The sequence below is a fragment of the Bidens hawaiensis genome, unplaced genomic scaffold (genome assembly GCF_021521415.1).
Source record: "Bidens hawaiensis isolate Kalapana, Puna unplaced genomic scaffold, B.hawaiensis_p1.1 tig00025659_1, whole genome shotgun sequence".
NCBI lineage: Eukaryota > Viridiplantae > Streptophyta > Magnoliopsida > Asterales > Asteraceae > Bidens > Bidens hawaiensis.
In genome coordinates, this window is record NW_027494108.1 from 270,356 (window position 1) to 287,218 (window position 16,863).

General features: G+C 33.3%; 2 protein-coding genes across 2 annotated transcripts; one reads left to right on the top strand and one right to left on the bottom strand.

The window, feature by feature from the left end:
- The first annotated feature begins 5,252 nt into the window (after window positions 1-5,252).
- LOC143571986 (CEN-like protein 1) lies at window positions 5,253-6,324 on the top strand. The gene is made up of 4 exons (XM_077057267.1): window positions 5,253-5,443; window positions 5,524-5,585; window positions 5,680-5,720; window positions 5,811-6,324. The coding sequence occupies exons 1-4, from the start codon at window positions 5,258-5,260 to the stop codon at window positions 6,026-6,028; spliced, it is 507 nt and encodes a 168-aa protein (XP_076913382.1). The 5' UTR covers window positions 5,253-5,257; the 3' UTR covers window positions 6,029-6,324.
- A 5,811-nt stretch (window positions 6,325-12,135) lies between these two features.
- LOC143572004 (homeobox-leucine zipper protein ROC5-like) lies at window positions 12,136-14,388 on the bottom strand. The gene is made up of 6 exons (XM_077057278.1): window positions 14,091-14,388; window positions 13,653-14,011; window positions 13,460-13,561; window positions 13,179-13,373; window positions 12,573-13,100; window positions 12,136-12,483 (listed from the first exon to the last, which is right to left on the bottom strand). Exons 1-6 carry the CDS (start codon window positions 14,386-14,388, stop codon window positions 12,136-12,138), a joined length of 1,830 nt encoding a protein of 609 aa, XP_076913393.1.
- Between the last annotated feature and the right edge of the window lie 2,475 nt (window positions 14,389-16,863).

Below are 16,863 nucleotides of genomic sequence, written 5' to 3' on the forward strand. Positions count from 1 at the left end.
ATTTACTAAAATAGTGTTTTAATTTATTTTATTTTTTCTTTTATATTATTTACTAATTAAAAAAAATTACTTATGGTTAAACTTCTCCCCCGACGTTTGGGTTGTTTAGAAACCAATCGCCAGTTACCTTGTTCTTCCAATTGAATCCCGTTTTGGTTCAATCCGCCTCGACGATCTAGCTCTGTTTCTCTCTTCGAATTGATTGAAGGATTTTCGCCATCCCTATCTTCGAATCGACTAAACTCATCTCGATCTAAGGCAGGTATTTAATTAATTTGTAGTAGTTCAATTTCATAAAGCAAAGTTAATAATGTATTTCAATTTCAATATTCAAAATATTATAGTTTGAGATGATTGAAACAGTACCTGCGACATTTATGTATATAATTCTTTTAGGGTGTTTTTTTTTGTTAAAAAGTATTTTGAGATATGAGTGTTTTTATTGTTTCTATAATTCTTTTGGATACCAAACAATAAAAATTAATAATTGATTTCATTCATATAAGTTAACCAAACAAGACAAAGGAATGGTAATGATCAATTTCATTCCCTTGTTCATTCCATTCCTTTTCCCATTCCATTGCCCCTTCATTCCATTACCTCCAACCAAACATACCCTAAAAAAAAGAGTAGAATGGAAAAGAAAAACTTTCATTTTCTTTCATTTCCATTCTTTCGGTAAATGAACTCGGAAAAACAACTTTTCTAAAAAGCTTGGTGTTAAAATAATAAATTGCTCAAATAAGTGTGACACCGGACATAAAATAAGAAATCATTTTTTGGGAGAGACACACATATTTGTGATGCTACTTCATCAAATTTTAACCGTTTTAAAAGAATATTATAACAAGTCATATATATTTATAATTAATTTTTCACAAGTAAATGTATTATACAACTTTTTATATAAAAGTCAAGTAAGACACCTATTAAAATTAATCATTATAGTAGTTTTCTTTAACAATACTAAAACCATTTGTAGGGGACGCTTCCTACCTCAAAACTTTCCCCAAAATGCTACAGACACCGCCTCCCTCCAAGTTTGAGCTAAGTTTTGACACGGAGAGTTTTCTACAAAACGTCTCCCTTTATCTCTTCCAGCCAATAAAATTCTTGTTCTATATTTATTTCTTTTATTTATATTAAAAATTAGAAAATAATTAAAAAAATAATAATTACGTAATGATTGAGGAGAGTTTTAGACTTATTAACATTACACCACTTCTCTTTTTACAAAGCTTCATTATAGACTAGTACATCACGTGTCATAGAACACTTCTATGTGAATAGTTTTGAATACACACTATCTAACCATTAACAAATTATCAAGTTTGATTTGTATCTTTATAAAGCAACATGAAAAGATGAGGAGATAATGATAAATTAAATAGTCATACATACGTAACAAACGAGTTAAGAAACAAAATAATATGTTTCATAAAATCGAGGCATTATGTCATGCTATATCAATCACAAAGCACGATGAGTTATCAACACCACCCGTAAAACATGAGGAGAATCAGAATCTGTACTTTCTTTGTCTTCTTTAATTTTTATATCACTTTAACTAGTAGCATAAATTTTGTCTGCACAACATAAACATGAGTCAAGGCTTCTTACACAAGTGGCTATCAACTTTAACTAGTGCTGTTAATGAGCCGAGTTAGGACGAGCTTAAGCTCGGCTCGAATTTCAAACTAAGCTGAAAACTTGAGCTCGAACAAACTCGACTCACTTTAACTCTGGTTTAAAAATATTGGTTTAGTTTGATTTAAGGTCGGTTAAGTTGCTAGAACTATGAAAAAAAATCTTTTAATGTGAACTGAACCGAATAATAAAGAGTTGCCAGTGAGCTTTAACTCAGCTAGCATTGGAAGTGAAGTGAAGATTTGGGATAGAGGCGAGAGGTCGCAAGGTATGAAGTTTGAATCTGATCCGAATAAGCCGTTATCGCAATGGGCCTTCGAGCGGCAGTTTTCCCTAAAACAGGAGATGGCAGGCTTTGGCTGCCAACACTCTATGCGATCATGGGCGTATGACATCGTCTTTTGTCACTGGGTTACCCCGGGTAACCAAACTTTATTCGTTGGTCATTCAAAAAATTAATAATAATATAGAGTTGAGTTTGAAGCATAGAATGCCTGCTACCTTTAATTTAAAACGTTAAAAGTCGTGGTTATGCTAAACAAGTCAAACGCGAGAGTCAAACGAGTGAGCCAACGTTGACTCAAGCTTGACTTGTTTACCATCAGAATCATCCTTTAAGCTTTTTCTAAGCGAATGATCAAAAAAAAAAAACAAAAAAAACTTTATACATTTTGCTATAATTTAATTTAATTTAGAAATCCATGGAATAATTGTCCTTTCACCAGCCCTGAAAAATTTAAAAGGATGACAGTGTAATAACGTGTAGTAACAGCATTACAGCAATGGTAGACTGATGAAGGTCAGTGGTTTCTGAGTTGTTCAGTTTTTTTCTTTAAATATGCAAAGTAAAATCACAAATCTTTTGCCAATATTCCCTTTTTACTGGCATAGTAAATATACTAAATGAATGGTAGTTGGATTCAATTACTGTTCTTGTTTCTTCTACTCCACCACTAACTTCACTTGCAATATATTGTATATTAGAGATATACAAAATAGCTTAAACGTTTATGTTAACCGATACAAACTTGTGTAAATGAATGCGCCTAGACTAGTCACGTGCTAAACTGTGTTTGCGTCGTTAGGATTCGTTTCACTTTTTAAAACGACTCAAAATAGGCTGGAATGCACATGTTCTTTTCTCCAAAAAAACGCCAAGGATTTAACATACTCAATCACCTTAGCAACCGAGCTCTCCCTACTTTCAAAGACCGTTTGGTTCCTTGCTTTCCATATGCACCAACATGTAGTCATAATAATACTCAATAGAACATTTTTCTTTTTGTTGCAAAGTTGAGCAGCTTTATGAATTATAAGATCACGAACCACAAATGCGAAATTTTTTTTTTGGGGGGGGGGGGGGAATTTGACAAGAGATAAGCAAGTGATTTGCATTTTCCGGGCCTTCCTCACAAAATGAGCATACGGTCGTATTGACCGGAATGCTTCGAAAAGCAAAAGCTTCTCGAGTCGATATCCGGTCCATCTCAGCTTTCCATATAAAAATATTTATTTTTTTAGGGACTCAATTGTTCCAACGCATTACAAACTAACCATTTAGCATATCATTTAGCATATGATCTATTTGATTGATTTTGGCCCATTAATTTAGCATATGTTAGTATGCATGTAAATATGTAATAATGACACGATGATGAAACCAAACTTTTATATCTTCAAATTAAAAGTAAAAAAAATGGAATCAAATTCTCCACATTCAAAAAAATGTTTTAAGTCATTTATAACTTAGGGTGTTACAACTTACAAGTTACAGTACCTAAACTATTCACATAAAGTAAATTATGTTTTTATCTGATTTCCACAAAAGGTTGTATCAAATCTGTACTATATGCTACTTGTTGCAACTTGCAAGCAATTTATATACTTGTATAGTGCATACTGCATAGTGCCATTTCAAACTCAGTCAACAGGCCTTTGGGCCCAATAAGTGTTAACACATTACACAATCCTTCTTGGACCTGGACCAAATATCCACAAATTGGGTTTTAAGTTTTAACTATGGGCTATTGGGCTGGTCCTTCTCAAAATAAAGATTTTTTTAATGAACACAAAAGTCACAAAACTTTAGTATAGTACTTTTGGATCAATCTGAAAAAAAATAATAATAATAATTTGGTAAAGATAAAGTTTGATGTATGAGGTTGGAGCTCAATAATCGGACACCTGTCACACTTATTTGTGTCGGTTAAGAAAACAAGTGAAAAGAATAAGAGACAAAAACATATGATGGACCAGGCACCAAGCATTATGTTGATTACTGTACTTAGTTGATGCATCTTATTAACCTCTGTAATTGACTAAATGCCCTCCACCTGGATTAAAGAATCCCTTATTTTCTCATGTTTTCTTCCTCTTTCCACGTCTATCTATTTCAATCATATTATATTCTTTTATTCCATTATACCATTTTTCATTTATCAATCCATCTATATTATGCTACACAACAAACAAACATGTAACTCTCAATCCTATTTACAAATTAAGAAAATAAAGGGTTCTCATGTTTATTAAAAAAAAAAAAAAAAACTACAATGTGTTACATTGTAGTTTGTGTCTAGGGCCGTCTTCGAGAATGCATAGCCCCGTGTGACTAAGAAAAATAGGGCCCTAATATAAACATATAGTTGATTTCATTTGAAAACCACTTTGAGTTTTAAGAACTCAAAAGAACTTAACGTAGCAATTTTTATTTTTTTTTTGAATTTTTTTACATATATGTAATATACGCAGGTTACATGTATGTAGAAAAATTACAACATTTTTACGCACCGAATCGACTTTTTACATAGGTGTCGCGGACGTTTAAATTAGTGTAATCACTGTATATTTTTATTCTCTCTCCTACTTAATTTTTTAATCGTATTTAATCTCAACCATATAATCTAACCTATTTAATTAAATGTATAGTTATAAATGAGGTTCTTAAAAATCAACAAGGTTCTCATATTATCTCTCTCTCATATATATATATATATATATATATATATATATATATATATATATATATATATATATATAATAGAACGATAAGTAATTAAGTATAAAGATACAAAATACAAAACTAGTTAAGCTAATAATGTAACGTAATCAAGCGTATTTATAAAATATATATATTAAAAAAAAACTTAAGGGCCCCGGGTAAGTGGGCCCTGTGCGTCTGCACACCTTGAGGTAGTGAGACGACCCTGTTCGTGTCATTCCAGCAATAACGCAAGAACGAATTCTAATTCGCCTAGAACAAAACGAGTATAATTTGATGGTGGGAAAATGGAATGGGGAAACAAAAGGTGCTACCTTTATTCTTGATTTACAATGTATTCTTTTGCAACCAATAAGCATTTGACATGATAACTTCCAGATTTGGTAAAAAAAGGCATTTGACATGATAACTTCCAGATTTGGTAAAAAAAGGTATGATTGATGAAAACTTGAATATGGGAATGAATCTTTTTAGCTTATATGATTAAGCCACCCAATACTGATATTTCCATGCATCTGCACTCATGGTTTTTGTGTCTATAAAAAGGACTTACAACCTTAACACATTATATCATTTACTAAATAAGAAGTGATATATCAGTGTATAAGCATGTCACTTGTAGTAGGGAGGGTGATAGGAGATGTTGTTGACCAATTCACACCGAGTGTGGCGATGGAAGTCGCTTATAACTCGCATTACACGGTCTCTAGTGGTCACGAGCTGATGCCTAACATCATTACCTCTAAACCTCATGTTCATATTGGCGGTGTTGATATGCGTTCTTCTTTTACCATTGTAATTCATTACCTCTATCTCTTTACTTTCCACCAAAATATATCTAGACTTATTAATTGTACTAACTTATGTATCCGCAGATTTTGACCGACCCTGATGCACCTAGTCCAAGTGATCCTTACTTGAGAGAACACCTCCATTGGTAAGTCTCTCTTATCTTATTTTTTCATGTCATTATATGATTGATTATTGTAACATTATTCTAATATCAGGGTTTAACTAACTATATGTTACAGGATTGTCACAGACATTCCTGGTACAACCGATACAACTTTTGGTACGTCGTGCATGGGCTATACTTTTTTTAATAAGCCGTTCGTTAAAAGTTAACATGAGCTGAAAAATTTTAAATTATGAAATGTAACAGGAAGGGAGATTGTGAGCTATGAAAAACCTAATCCAGTTATCGGAATCCACCGATACGTGTTCTTATTGTTCAAACAGAGAGCAAGGAAATCAGTTAGACCACCTGTTTCCCGAGACCATTTCAATACACGGGTCTTCTGTCAAGAAAATGACTTAGGGTTACCAGTTGCTGCTGTCTACTTTAACGCTCAACGTGAAAATGCCGCACGTAGAAGATAACTCAATTTCATAACATAAGTATACTATGCATTTTGAGCAAATAAAACAATAAAACCTTATAACCAATAGTTTTTTATTATGCATTTTTCTTATTTTGATGTGTTTATGATATGTAATTTGCTTCCATGTTTTAAGTTGATTTGTATTGTATTTATATAAGTTTGGTATGTAATGCAGTGATGTTGTTGATTTGTTCTAGATAGGGTTCGGTGTTGTCAAAATCGCGACTAAGCGCCAATTAATTGGCAATTAAACGGAAATCGGAGGGCAACAGTTCGATTTCACCTAATCGGTGCCTCTAAAACTGCTCAAATTTTGTTCAAAATTGGTCAAATTTCGGTCAGAATTGGTTAAAATTAAAATCAGTCAAAATCATTGAAGTCTTTGAAAAATTATACTTAATTTGAAAGTTATATATATTATTCCAAACCAATTGATCCCTATTAATCACTAGTTGGTACCTCATCGCCCAACTAGCCCCTAGCGAGTTCTACAACAACACTGATACGATACGAGCAGAATTAAGAAAATAAAAATCAAGAGAGAAACGTAAAAGAAGAATTAGCTCAACACCAGCAGCGAAGCTTGGGCTAAGTCATAGAGGTGACCGAAGTCACTGAGGGGTGACCCAGGGATGAGCTCGGGATGGTAATGGTGTTGACCCCGAAATTCAGAAATATTTGGTACTTCTACCGGTACGGTACTGGTATTTCGTGCAAAATTCGGGAAAGACCGGTACCGCATCGGTACCGAAAACTCAAAACTTGGTACCGATTCGGTACCGACGGTACCGGTACCAAAAATGCTCATCCCTAGGGTGACCGGCTCAATACTTACAAAAATTTTAGGACAAAATCGTGAAATTTACACAACGGAGCAAAAAAAAACAGGGGTGACCGGTTTGGTACCAATACCGAAAACGCTCCTCCCTAAACAGGCAACTGGCTCAATACTTACAAAAGTTTCCGGACAAAATAGCGAAAATTTACAAAGGAGCGAAAAAACAGGGGTGACCGGGGACACCCCCGCCCTATCATAAGCTACACCCTTGGCTCAACTGATCGATAGTCTCATTAACGGGCTAACGGCTCAAGACGATAAGTACAGTTATCACTAACAACCAAACTAACTAACTAACTAACTAACCAATTACAAAAGCTACACATTCAGTCCCTCAACTATTACAGAATTACAACTAAGCACACAGATAGGGTTTCTGAAAAGGGGCTTTAGGCTCACCTAATTACTGCAATTCAGTTAATAATCAAACTATATATATATATATATATATGAAGATAATCAGTTTAAATGACATATTGTCCAATTAATAACCCTAATTACTTCAATTGCAATGTAATAAGAGCAAATTGAGTAATACGAGCTGAAATTGAGATAAAAACACGTTAATTAAATTACCTGATAACACTAATTCGTACTGCAACATCGGCTTCTTTTGTCTCCAGTGATTGAGACTTCTCTCTCAGTTACAAATTTGGTCCCTTATAGAGACGAGGATGCAGAGTGTAAACGAGCAGAGCTTAAGCTTGAGTTCGATTAGGTTCGAGTTGGGCTTATTTTGACTTACGAGGGCTTGAGCTTGACCGAGTAATGTAAAACTAATACTTAGAAGTTTAAAAGAAGTAAAACTTAAAGTTATACAAGGCTCGTTAAGGCTCGACGAACCTAAATGACCTTTCTATACAAGGGTTGAGTTTGAGCATGATAGCTAAACGAGCTTTATTTAGCACGAAAAGCTCGGCTCGTTCCAAGCATTTTATCTATCCGAGTTTACTAGCTTGTGAGCTGCTTGGCTCGTATGCACCACTAAGTTTAACACTGTTATATTCATGTTTGAGCTTAAAAACATGATGACGTGAATTGAGGTGCACAAATCGAGTTTTTCTTTTACCCGGCTTCGGGTATGGAACTGGGTTCAGGTATGACCGGGTGTTAGAAAATCGGGTATTGGCAATGCCCTGGTTGGGTATAGAACCGGTATTCTAAGAACGAATATTTGAATACCCTATTTCCGGGAATTGAAAAATCCCTATTTTCGGGCTTTTTTTCCAAGTATTTTTCGGGTATAGATTGGCTTTTCTAATGGGCTGCGCTTTTTTGGGGTATTTTTCAAATTTTTTTTTGGTAATTTAGAGTATAGATTGAGTATTTGAAAAACCGGTTTTGGGTATTGGAAAAATCCGGTTTCAGGTATGGAACCGGTTCTGGTTTTTGGGTATTACCGGGTACAAATCGGGTCCTGGTCTATGTATGGATTTTGGTACTGAAATGCATACCATATCTCTACCCTACGGGTAGGGTTGGGTAGTAAAAACCTAGGTATAAAAAATCCGGTTCCAGGTTTTTTAGGGCTCGCTAATATTCGAGTTTTTTTTTTGCACCTTTAGACGTGACGCGACACTATTTTAAATAGGTAAAAAAAAAAACCTCAAAATCTTATAGTTCATTTATAGTTCATCATGTATTTACATATTTTGTTCTACATCTCGTATTTAGAGGTGTACAAAACTGGTTTTAAACCCAAACCGAACCGGTTTGGTCAATAGCTGGTCAAAACCGGTTTGACTCAAATCGGTTCGGTTTATAAACCGGTCTAGACACAAGATAGGCCGACCTGGTCACGTTGGTTCGGTTCGGTTTATAAACCGGTTTTAAACCGGTTTTTTTCAAACCGGTTTGATAGATTTTAAGGGGAACGGTTTAGGAACCGGTTTGGATGAAACCGGTTTTAAACCCAAACCGGTTCGGTTCGGTTTGCCTAAAACCGGTCCCAAACCGGATTTTTTGTACACCTCTACTCGTATTTTTATTTTGCATATGGGCTTCCTACATTGGGCTTGGCAAGTGGGTTTCTCTTATTGATCTAATTAAATGTGGGCTCCGTCCTTACACCACCAATCTTGAAGTTGCCTTCTTCTACTCCTCGTCAGCAGCCCAAGCCTCCATCGGCCAATATTTAATGATATACCGCTCATGATTGATTGTGACAACACCAAAATATACATAACTAGGTTTACCCTCCCATATTACGGGTTGTTTCCATTTTTTGTTTATAATATTTATATATATTTTTATTTTAATTTATTTTATTGTAAGAGAGTTAATAATATACTTAGGGTTTGATGATAAAAGAGTTTCATAAATAAATGATATGTTATAACCCGTTTAAAAGCTATCTGAGTTTGATGAGAGTTGAGACCCATGACCTGCTTATTTTTTTTACTATAAAATTGTTTCTTAATTATAAATAATATATATATGTATATATATTACTAAAAAAATTGATATTTATTTTTAGTATATCCCTATTTTATAAGATTTTCATATCGAATATTTGGTGAGATTAATTTTTAATACAATGAGATGTTATGATTCATTTAATGGTTAACTAGGTTAGGTGAGACACATACCCGTGAATTCGGGTCAAATGCATGAAAAGTCTCCATTTACAAACAAAACAATATGGTGGCTTGAGAGAATGAAGAAAACAACCAAAGAGATTTTAAATGTTTTGTTTTTATATATATATAAGATTCTAATATCAACTTGTTCTTATATTTAGGTTTGTATTCAATTGGATTCATCCGAGTAGTTAGTCCGACAAAATATTCTTTTTGACAGTGGGTTCGGCACGAAACAACACAAACAAACACGAACATGTATATTTGAGTTTAAGTTATCATCTTACCAACCCGTCACGATTGACAACCCTTAATAGACACGGATGTTACAGTCAAATCAATGACTTCACCTAATGCCGACCCTCTAACACCTCTTCCATGTCAGCAAAATCTACTAACAGTACTCTAGTGAGTTTTTCATAACCCCTCTAGAGTCACCTTTGGCTAAAATGCCATCGTCACATTTCTCCGTTCAATATACGATCAAATAACTTGTGTTTTGAGTCCCACAATCCGACTACAAGTTAAAACTTGATTCACCGATCAACTACTATAATGAATTTAATCCTAGTCGAAGTTTCTTACAAACATATAGTTAGATACCAAATGCGTGTAAAATAACTTTTAATAAACCGTTACGATATCCGGTCAGTGGTCACTTTCATAAAAATTCTAACAGTAGTTACATCCAAATTACTAAATTAAATACATGCATGCATGCTTGTCTTTATAATTGCTTCAATTTAAACAATTGATTTGTTGATCAGTTTAATTTATGGAAATCTTATTATTACATATATTGCTGCATTAATAGTCAGGAATATCACTATCAGTTAATACTATTAATTAATTAATTACATTATGGTTTTGATTTTTCATCATCATTTTTCCAAAAGTGATACTTTTCCTTTCTTTATTGTAATATAACTTTTATGTTAACTAATCTACTTGCAATATATTTTCATATATATATATATATAGGAAAGATTTCAAATGAGAACCCCTTTGAGTTTTAAGAACTCGAAAGAACTCAGTGTAACGATTTTTTTTTTGAATTTTTTTTACACATGCGTAATATATGTAGGTTACATACACGTAAAAAAATTACAGAATTTTTTACGCACCGAGTCGACTTTTTACACATGTGTAACGGACGTAAAAGTTAGTGTAACCACTTACATCTTTATTCTCTCTCCTACTTTGATTTTTTTGTCAGATTTAATCTCAACCACATATTCCAATCAATTTAATTAAATGTGTGGCATAGAATGGAGTTCTTAAAACTCACCATGGTTCTCAAAATATCACTCCCCTATATATATATATAGGGGTGTGTTCTAGTGAAAACTCCTTTTAAAGAGAAAACTTAAAAACTCCTAAAAACTTCTAAAAAACTATTTTTAACTTTTTTTTTGAAGTTTCTTTTTTTTTTTCCATTATTCTTATATGTTGTTATTGGTTCAAAAAAAAAAACTTGTCGTTAACCTCGTCGGTATAGTGCGCATGTGTAATACGTATTGCATATATGCAAAAGTGTTTGTATTGCATAGAATACAACACTATTGCACATATTTGATACACACTATTGTATATATGCAATATAAGACTAATACACACATCGAATACACATTAGTACGTATGTGTAATACAACATTAACGCACATGTGCACCACATCGACTTTTATTTTATTATTATTTTTTTTCCATACAAAATACACAAATATTGACTATATGCAATAAAACACTATTAAACTCAAAAATACATAGTAATACACATGTGTAATACAACGGTATCGCACAGTAATACGTATGTGCATTACAGCGGGTTTTTTTTATTTTTTTTATATTTTTCAAGTGAAATATAAGAAAATATAAGAATAATGGCTAAAGCAGAATTTTGAAAATATTTTTTTATTTTTAATTACAAATAATTCTTTAGAAGTTTTTAGAAGTTTTTTTAGTTTTCTCTCTAAAGGTGAGTTTTCTCTTGATCCTCTTCATATATATATATATATGGGATGTAAACATTCATCGAGATATCATAAACTATAGCAATAACTAAAATCCTTAAAGATATATCATCTTCATTTTATGTCTAAAAATGTTTTTATTGAACATTTAACCATTAACTTTTTTTAAAAAAAGCACCTTCATTCACTCTCCTATATTGATGCCAAAGTATTAATGAGAATTAAATTTATTTCTATATTTACATTACCAATCTCAATACAAATTTTTTAAGAATAGCTATGAATTGATTTTTTTTGAATGACGGATTTCTTTTAATCATTTTCGTTTGTGGACTTGAACCCAAAACATCTTCACTGAAATCTAGGTGTTTAAATGTTTTGTCTTTGCCAATGGACCACCACTTTATTGGTAGCTTGATAAATAGATAGAATACAAAACAAACACTTTAAGAATAAAAAGAAATATAATATATTACTCAGATGCACGGTCATGTCTAAGGCCAAATTAAATTTTATCGAAAAAGTATTTATTGTTTAAAAAAATTAAGGAAAAGACAACTCATATACACATTTGCATGATGTCAAAAAAAATTTATAAAACTAAAAGAATGTATAATGATATTAAATAGATCCACTAAAAATAACAAATAACTGAATAAGGTACAACCCTTGAAACCAACACTAGACTCGAATACATGGTTCAACCACTAGTCTACTCTTATTGTCGACTAGATCGAACAATTTCTTTAATTCCTAGAACTGTTTGTGACAGCATATCGTTTATGGTGCTGATGGTTTCTGTCGTGAGGTTTGGGGTAGCTTGTAATATTTGGTATCCCACAGTCACCATGGATCCACGTTCACCATCCGTTGCACCCGTGCCATCTTCACCATAACCGGGGACAATAGATAACCCTGATGGCAAGAGAGCCACCGAAGAAGTGTCTTTGCCGTACAGCAGCAAGGACACTGTCGGGAAATCCACGGTTACATAGACAATGAGTGATCCTGTCATGTCACTCGAATTCTCTTGGAAAACCATAATTGGATCATCTTGCGCGAGTGTCTACATGAGAAAAAAATATAACGTTAGAAAATAAGCATTTGATTATTAAGACTAGTAAGTATAAGTAGAAAGTAGCTTTTTAAACTTACAGTGGAATTCAAAATCAAGATGCAGTTGGAGTCAGTTTTGTCTTGGCCTAATGGGAAATAGATCATACCATTTGTAGCAATCCTATGGCATATCAAATCCCACATACACCTCCAGTCTTGTTTTAGCAACAAACCAAACAAGTGTTGATGGTTTGTTGGTATCCACACCGAATAGGTTGCACTAGTGATTAGTAATGGTTCACTAGAACCAACTATGCACTTGCGTGCCATGATCCTTGGTCTTCTCGGTGCTTCCGAAATCAAATCCCATCCTTGACCATCAGTCAAACAGATCCTAGCGCAAAAGATGCTCGTCATGCGTTGTGCCAGGCATTTCAAGCTTCTCTTTGTATCTTTAAGCAAATGGGTGTTAAGAGTGGGTGACGTGGTGGCTCTTAAGCCTTCACAATGCCGCAAAAGTGCGCTAATCCATCTTTTTGCCCCAAAGGCAAGACCAAAGCTAATTAACTTGCGACACTGATGGGGGACCGATTGCTCGTTGTATTCAACGTGTTCGATCCATGTTATCTACAAATATAATTATATCTTAGTTAGAGATTATGCAAGAATACACAAACACACACAAATGATTATATATATATGTACCTTTGATAAACCATTTGGCATATCATGTATGATACAACCAGATGGACACCTTCTGGTTACGTGGCCTTCCATTCCATAATTAATGGATAAATCAGCCACAATCCATAGCCCCTCTGCTTGTTGTTTGGCGAATCTTATAAACTTCAGGACTCGAACCGGTACTATAGGTGAGATGCCTTGGATTTTGGCTTTCATCTTCATATAGTTTTGATCTTTTAGCATTAACTAAACAATAACTTTAATAGAGGAGATTAAAAGCAAATAAATCCAAGAAGGCTTACAAGTTGGAGAGCACCGCTTCTTGAACCTCCTATGCCTTGAGAAATCACTTCCGTTGTAGTACAACTTCCGATCAAACCCGTAAACATATCTCTCCATTGATCCTGTGACATACAAAATTAATCAAATTTTCGTATAACTTAATAAAACCCTTGGTTTTCTATTAAACTAACAAAGACAAAAAAGAAAAATTACTGCGTTGAGTAATGCTTCTACAAGGGCTGAACCACTTATTGGTACCATGCTGCTAGCCCTAGTAGCCTCAGATACGAATCCAAATGGTTTTGCGCCAAGGCAAGGAGTAAAAGCCTTTACATATTCGGCGAACTCAAGGGTTTCTCCTCCACCTTCCTTGTTTTGTTTCCATAGCGGAGCATTAACCAGACCAAGCCTCAAGATCTCTTCTATGGCCCTTGATGCTTGCTCAAGATACCCATTCCTTTGAATATCTATTTCGTTGCGCATTTGTGATTGTGACTCCATTGGGGGGTTTGTACTATTATTGTTGGAGCTTCCTTCTGCGAATTCGACATTATTATTTGTTAGTAACAAAGCTAGAAACAGTAGAAAGTTTATAAAGTGAAACATTTATAGTTTATGAGATGTATTCAATTTGTAAACATTTATGTATACCTGTTGACTCTTCCATGTTTGTGTCATTAGAAATTGTCATTTTGTTAGGCAATGGACTAGAAAGTGTCCAAGGCATGCCAAGAGTTTTATTCAAGACACTCGTCACTCTACTCAACCTCTCTTTTAATCGCTCATTCTCGATCTTGAGCTTTTGTTGTTCAATGAAACTGTCCGAAATTGTTGCTTGTGCACCAGATTTGCTGCAAATCGGGTTCTTTACTACTTCTTGCAATGCTAAAATCTCAAGCTTAAGTTTCTCATTCTCTTTCTTTAGAGAACTAATGTCATCACGCTCCATTTGAGCCTACACAAATGTAGTTAATGAATTTTAATACCAGTTAGTTATATGTCATCCAAATGATAGTGGGTCTAGGTCTAGGAATAGGGGTGCAAACGGGCCAAGCCGCTCGCAAGCTACTTGAGATCGGCTCGTGAAAAAGCTCGATCGAGCCGAGCTTAATCGAGCTCGAGCCTAAAAGTAAGCTCGTTTAACAAAACGATCCCGATCCCGAGCTTCACTTATCGAGCTCGAGCCGGCTCACGAGCCTGCCATTTATATATTTTTTATAAAATATAAATTTATTAATTACTAATTAGTATATATAATATTATGAAAAAATAAATAAAAATAACTAAATAATATATATTATTTTAAACATAAAATTATAATTGAAAAAAATATAAAAAAAATACTTCGATCTATATAAAAAAATAATTAATAATAGTAAACAAGCCGAGCTCGAGCTTAAAAATCTACTCACAAGCCGAGCTCGAGCATAGTCGAGCTCAGGCTCGGCTCGTTTGCACTAGGAGTGAGTAGTAGACGTAATATTTGTTAAAAAAATTAATGTAGGATTTCTTTTCCAAATCCATATATTTTAATATAAGAAAATTATTTGAAGTTTATGCATTAAAATGTCATATATTTGTATATTTCTTAAATTTGAAATTTTTGCCATAGAAATTTTACATATCTCACTGTTCCAAAAGTAAATATATTATAAAACATTACCTTTATTTGAGTTCTTTTATTTTGAAACTAAAATTTGACCTTTTTTTCTTCGATGTTGAGTTTCCTTCCAATGTCTATCCTTTCTTTCTCACCAGGGTGATCGTTCTTTTTAAATAACCTAGTAACATAAAACAAAACAAACAAAATAAAATGACTATATAAGACTCAAATTTAATTTAGTAAATACTAGAAAGGAAAAATGAGTATTACTTTTCGAGTTCTTCAATTTGATATGGCGAATGACGAGTGTATTGTACCCTTTGTGAACTCGAAGAATGATGGATTTCCTGTTCGTTACTAGATGCGAATTCTGAATTCTCGTTTCCACCCGATGCGGTTGTAAGCACTACTTCTTTCCCATAATTATATCCTTCCATTTTTGACTTTCGTCTACAAAATCATACCGCAAAATGCACTTTAATTAAAATCCGCTACTAATAAAGACTAGTGGATTCTTAAAACAAAACACTCTATGAGAAGACCATAATAAGATGTGTGTTTCTAGTTTTTGTGAAAAATATTACTATAAATCAAATCATATATACTAATCTTGATTTTTTTAAGCTTTTGTAACAAACACCTCAGTCGTGATAATATTTTATTTTTTGTTATGAAATGACAAAAAAACAAAAACTTTTATTTTCATGCAATTAAAAAGAACAATAAGCAATAAGTCATTGTTTGTATAATTTCATCACCAAAAATCTAGCCAACAAAAAAATGTAACAAGGTTGGGTGTTAAATCAAAAGGTTTAGAGTTTTCTAATATGTACATTTCATTTAAGACTTGATTTTTCATGCGTCATATAAACAAAAAAGAAAAACGGTGTATTATATATGAAAAATAAGATATATATTAATATTTATAGCAATTCAGATTCGGTTCTAGCAGGCTTTAGTTCAAAACTCAACATTTCAAAATTCAATTTGTATAGCAAATGTGAATTTTGATTTATCTATCTGCCAAAATGAGAAACCAAAAAAAATGTATAAATTAAGGTATAAACCAAAAAAACACATACATATAAATTAAGGTATGTGTTTCGTAACAAAAAAAAATGTAGTGTTTTTCCTAAATATATTCTTTTTGAACAGCGAGGATCATATTAGAAAATCTCCACCGGTAAGAAACTAGAGAAGACGAGACAAAATCCGATAAAAATATGACCCATTGCTAATGACTCACAAAAACATGAGCACGGCTAAAAGATAAAAGAAAAAATAATATGTAACAAGTACAAAAGAAAAATAGAAGAAGATATATCACTTGCGAATACTTATCGAACAAAGGATCAGCTTTCTTCTTAAATTTTTTTAACCAACCAAGTAATAATGCAAGTAATACTTATCGAACAAAGGATCAGCTTTCTTCTTAAATTTTTTTAACCAACCAGGTAATAATGCAAGTGATGTAACAATGCAGAGATACACACACACCAAGAAATGGGTATGTGTAAATAGAAATATGTTTGGAATTTTTATTTTAATTTTTTTCTATTAACTTCAAATTTAAGATTCCTATTTCATTATGAAAATGAGTATGTGTAAATAGAAATATGAAATGGGTTTTGCCTTAACACTGTACCCGCACTCGTCTTATAGTTACTTGGTTGCCGAGGTATTCTTGGCTTCAATTCCCTGCGGGTGCTAGGTATGTGAAGGGTTTTGCCTTAACACTGTACCCGCATCCGTCTTACGGTTACTTGGTTGCCAAGTTATTCTTGGCTTCAATTCCCTGCGGGTGCTAGGTATGTGAAGGGT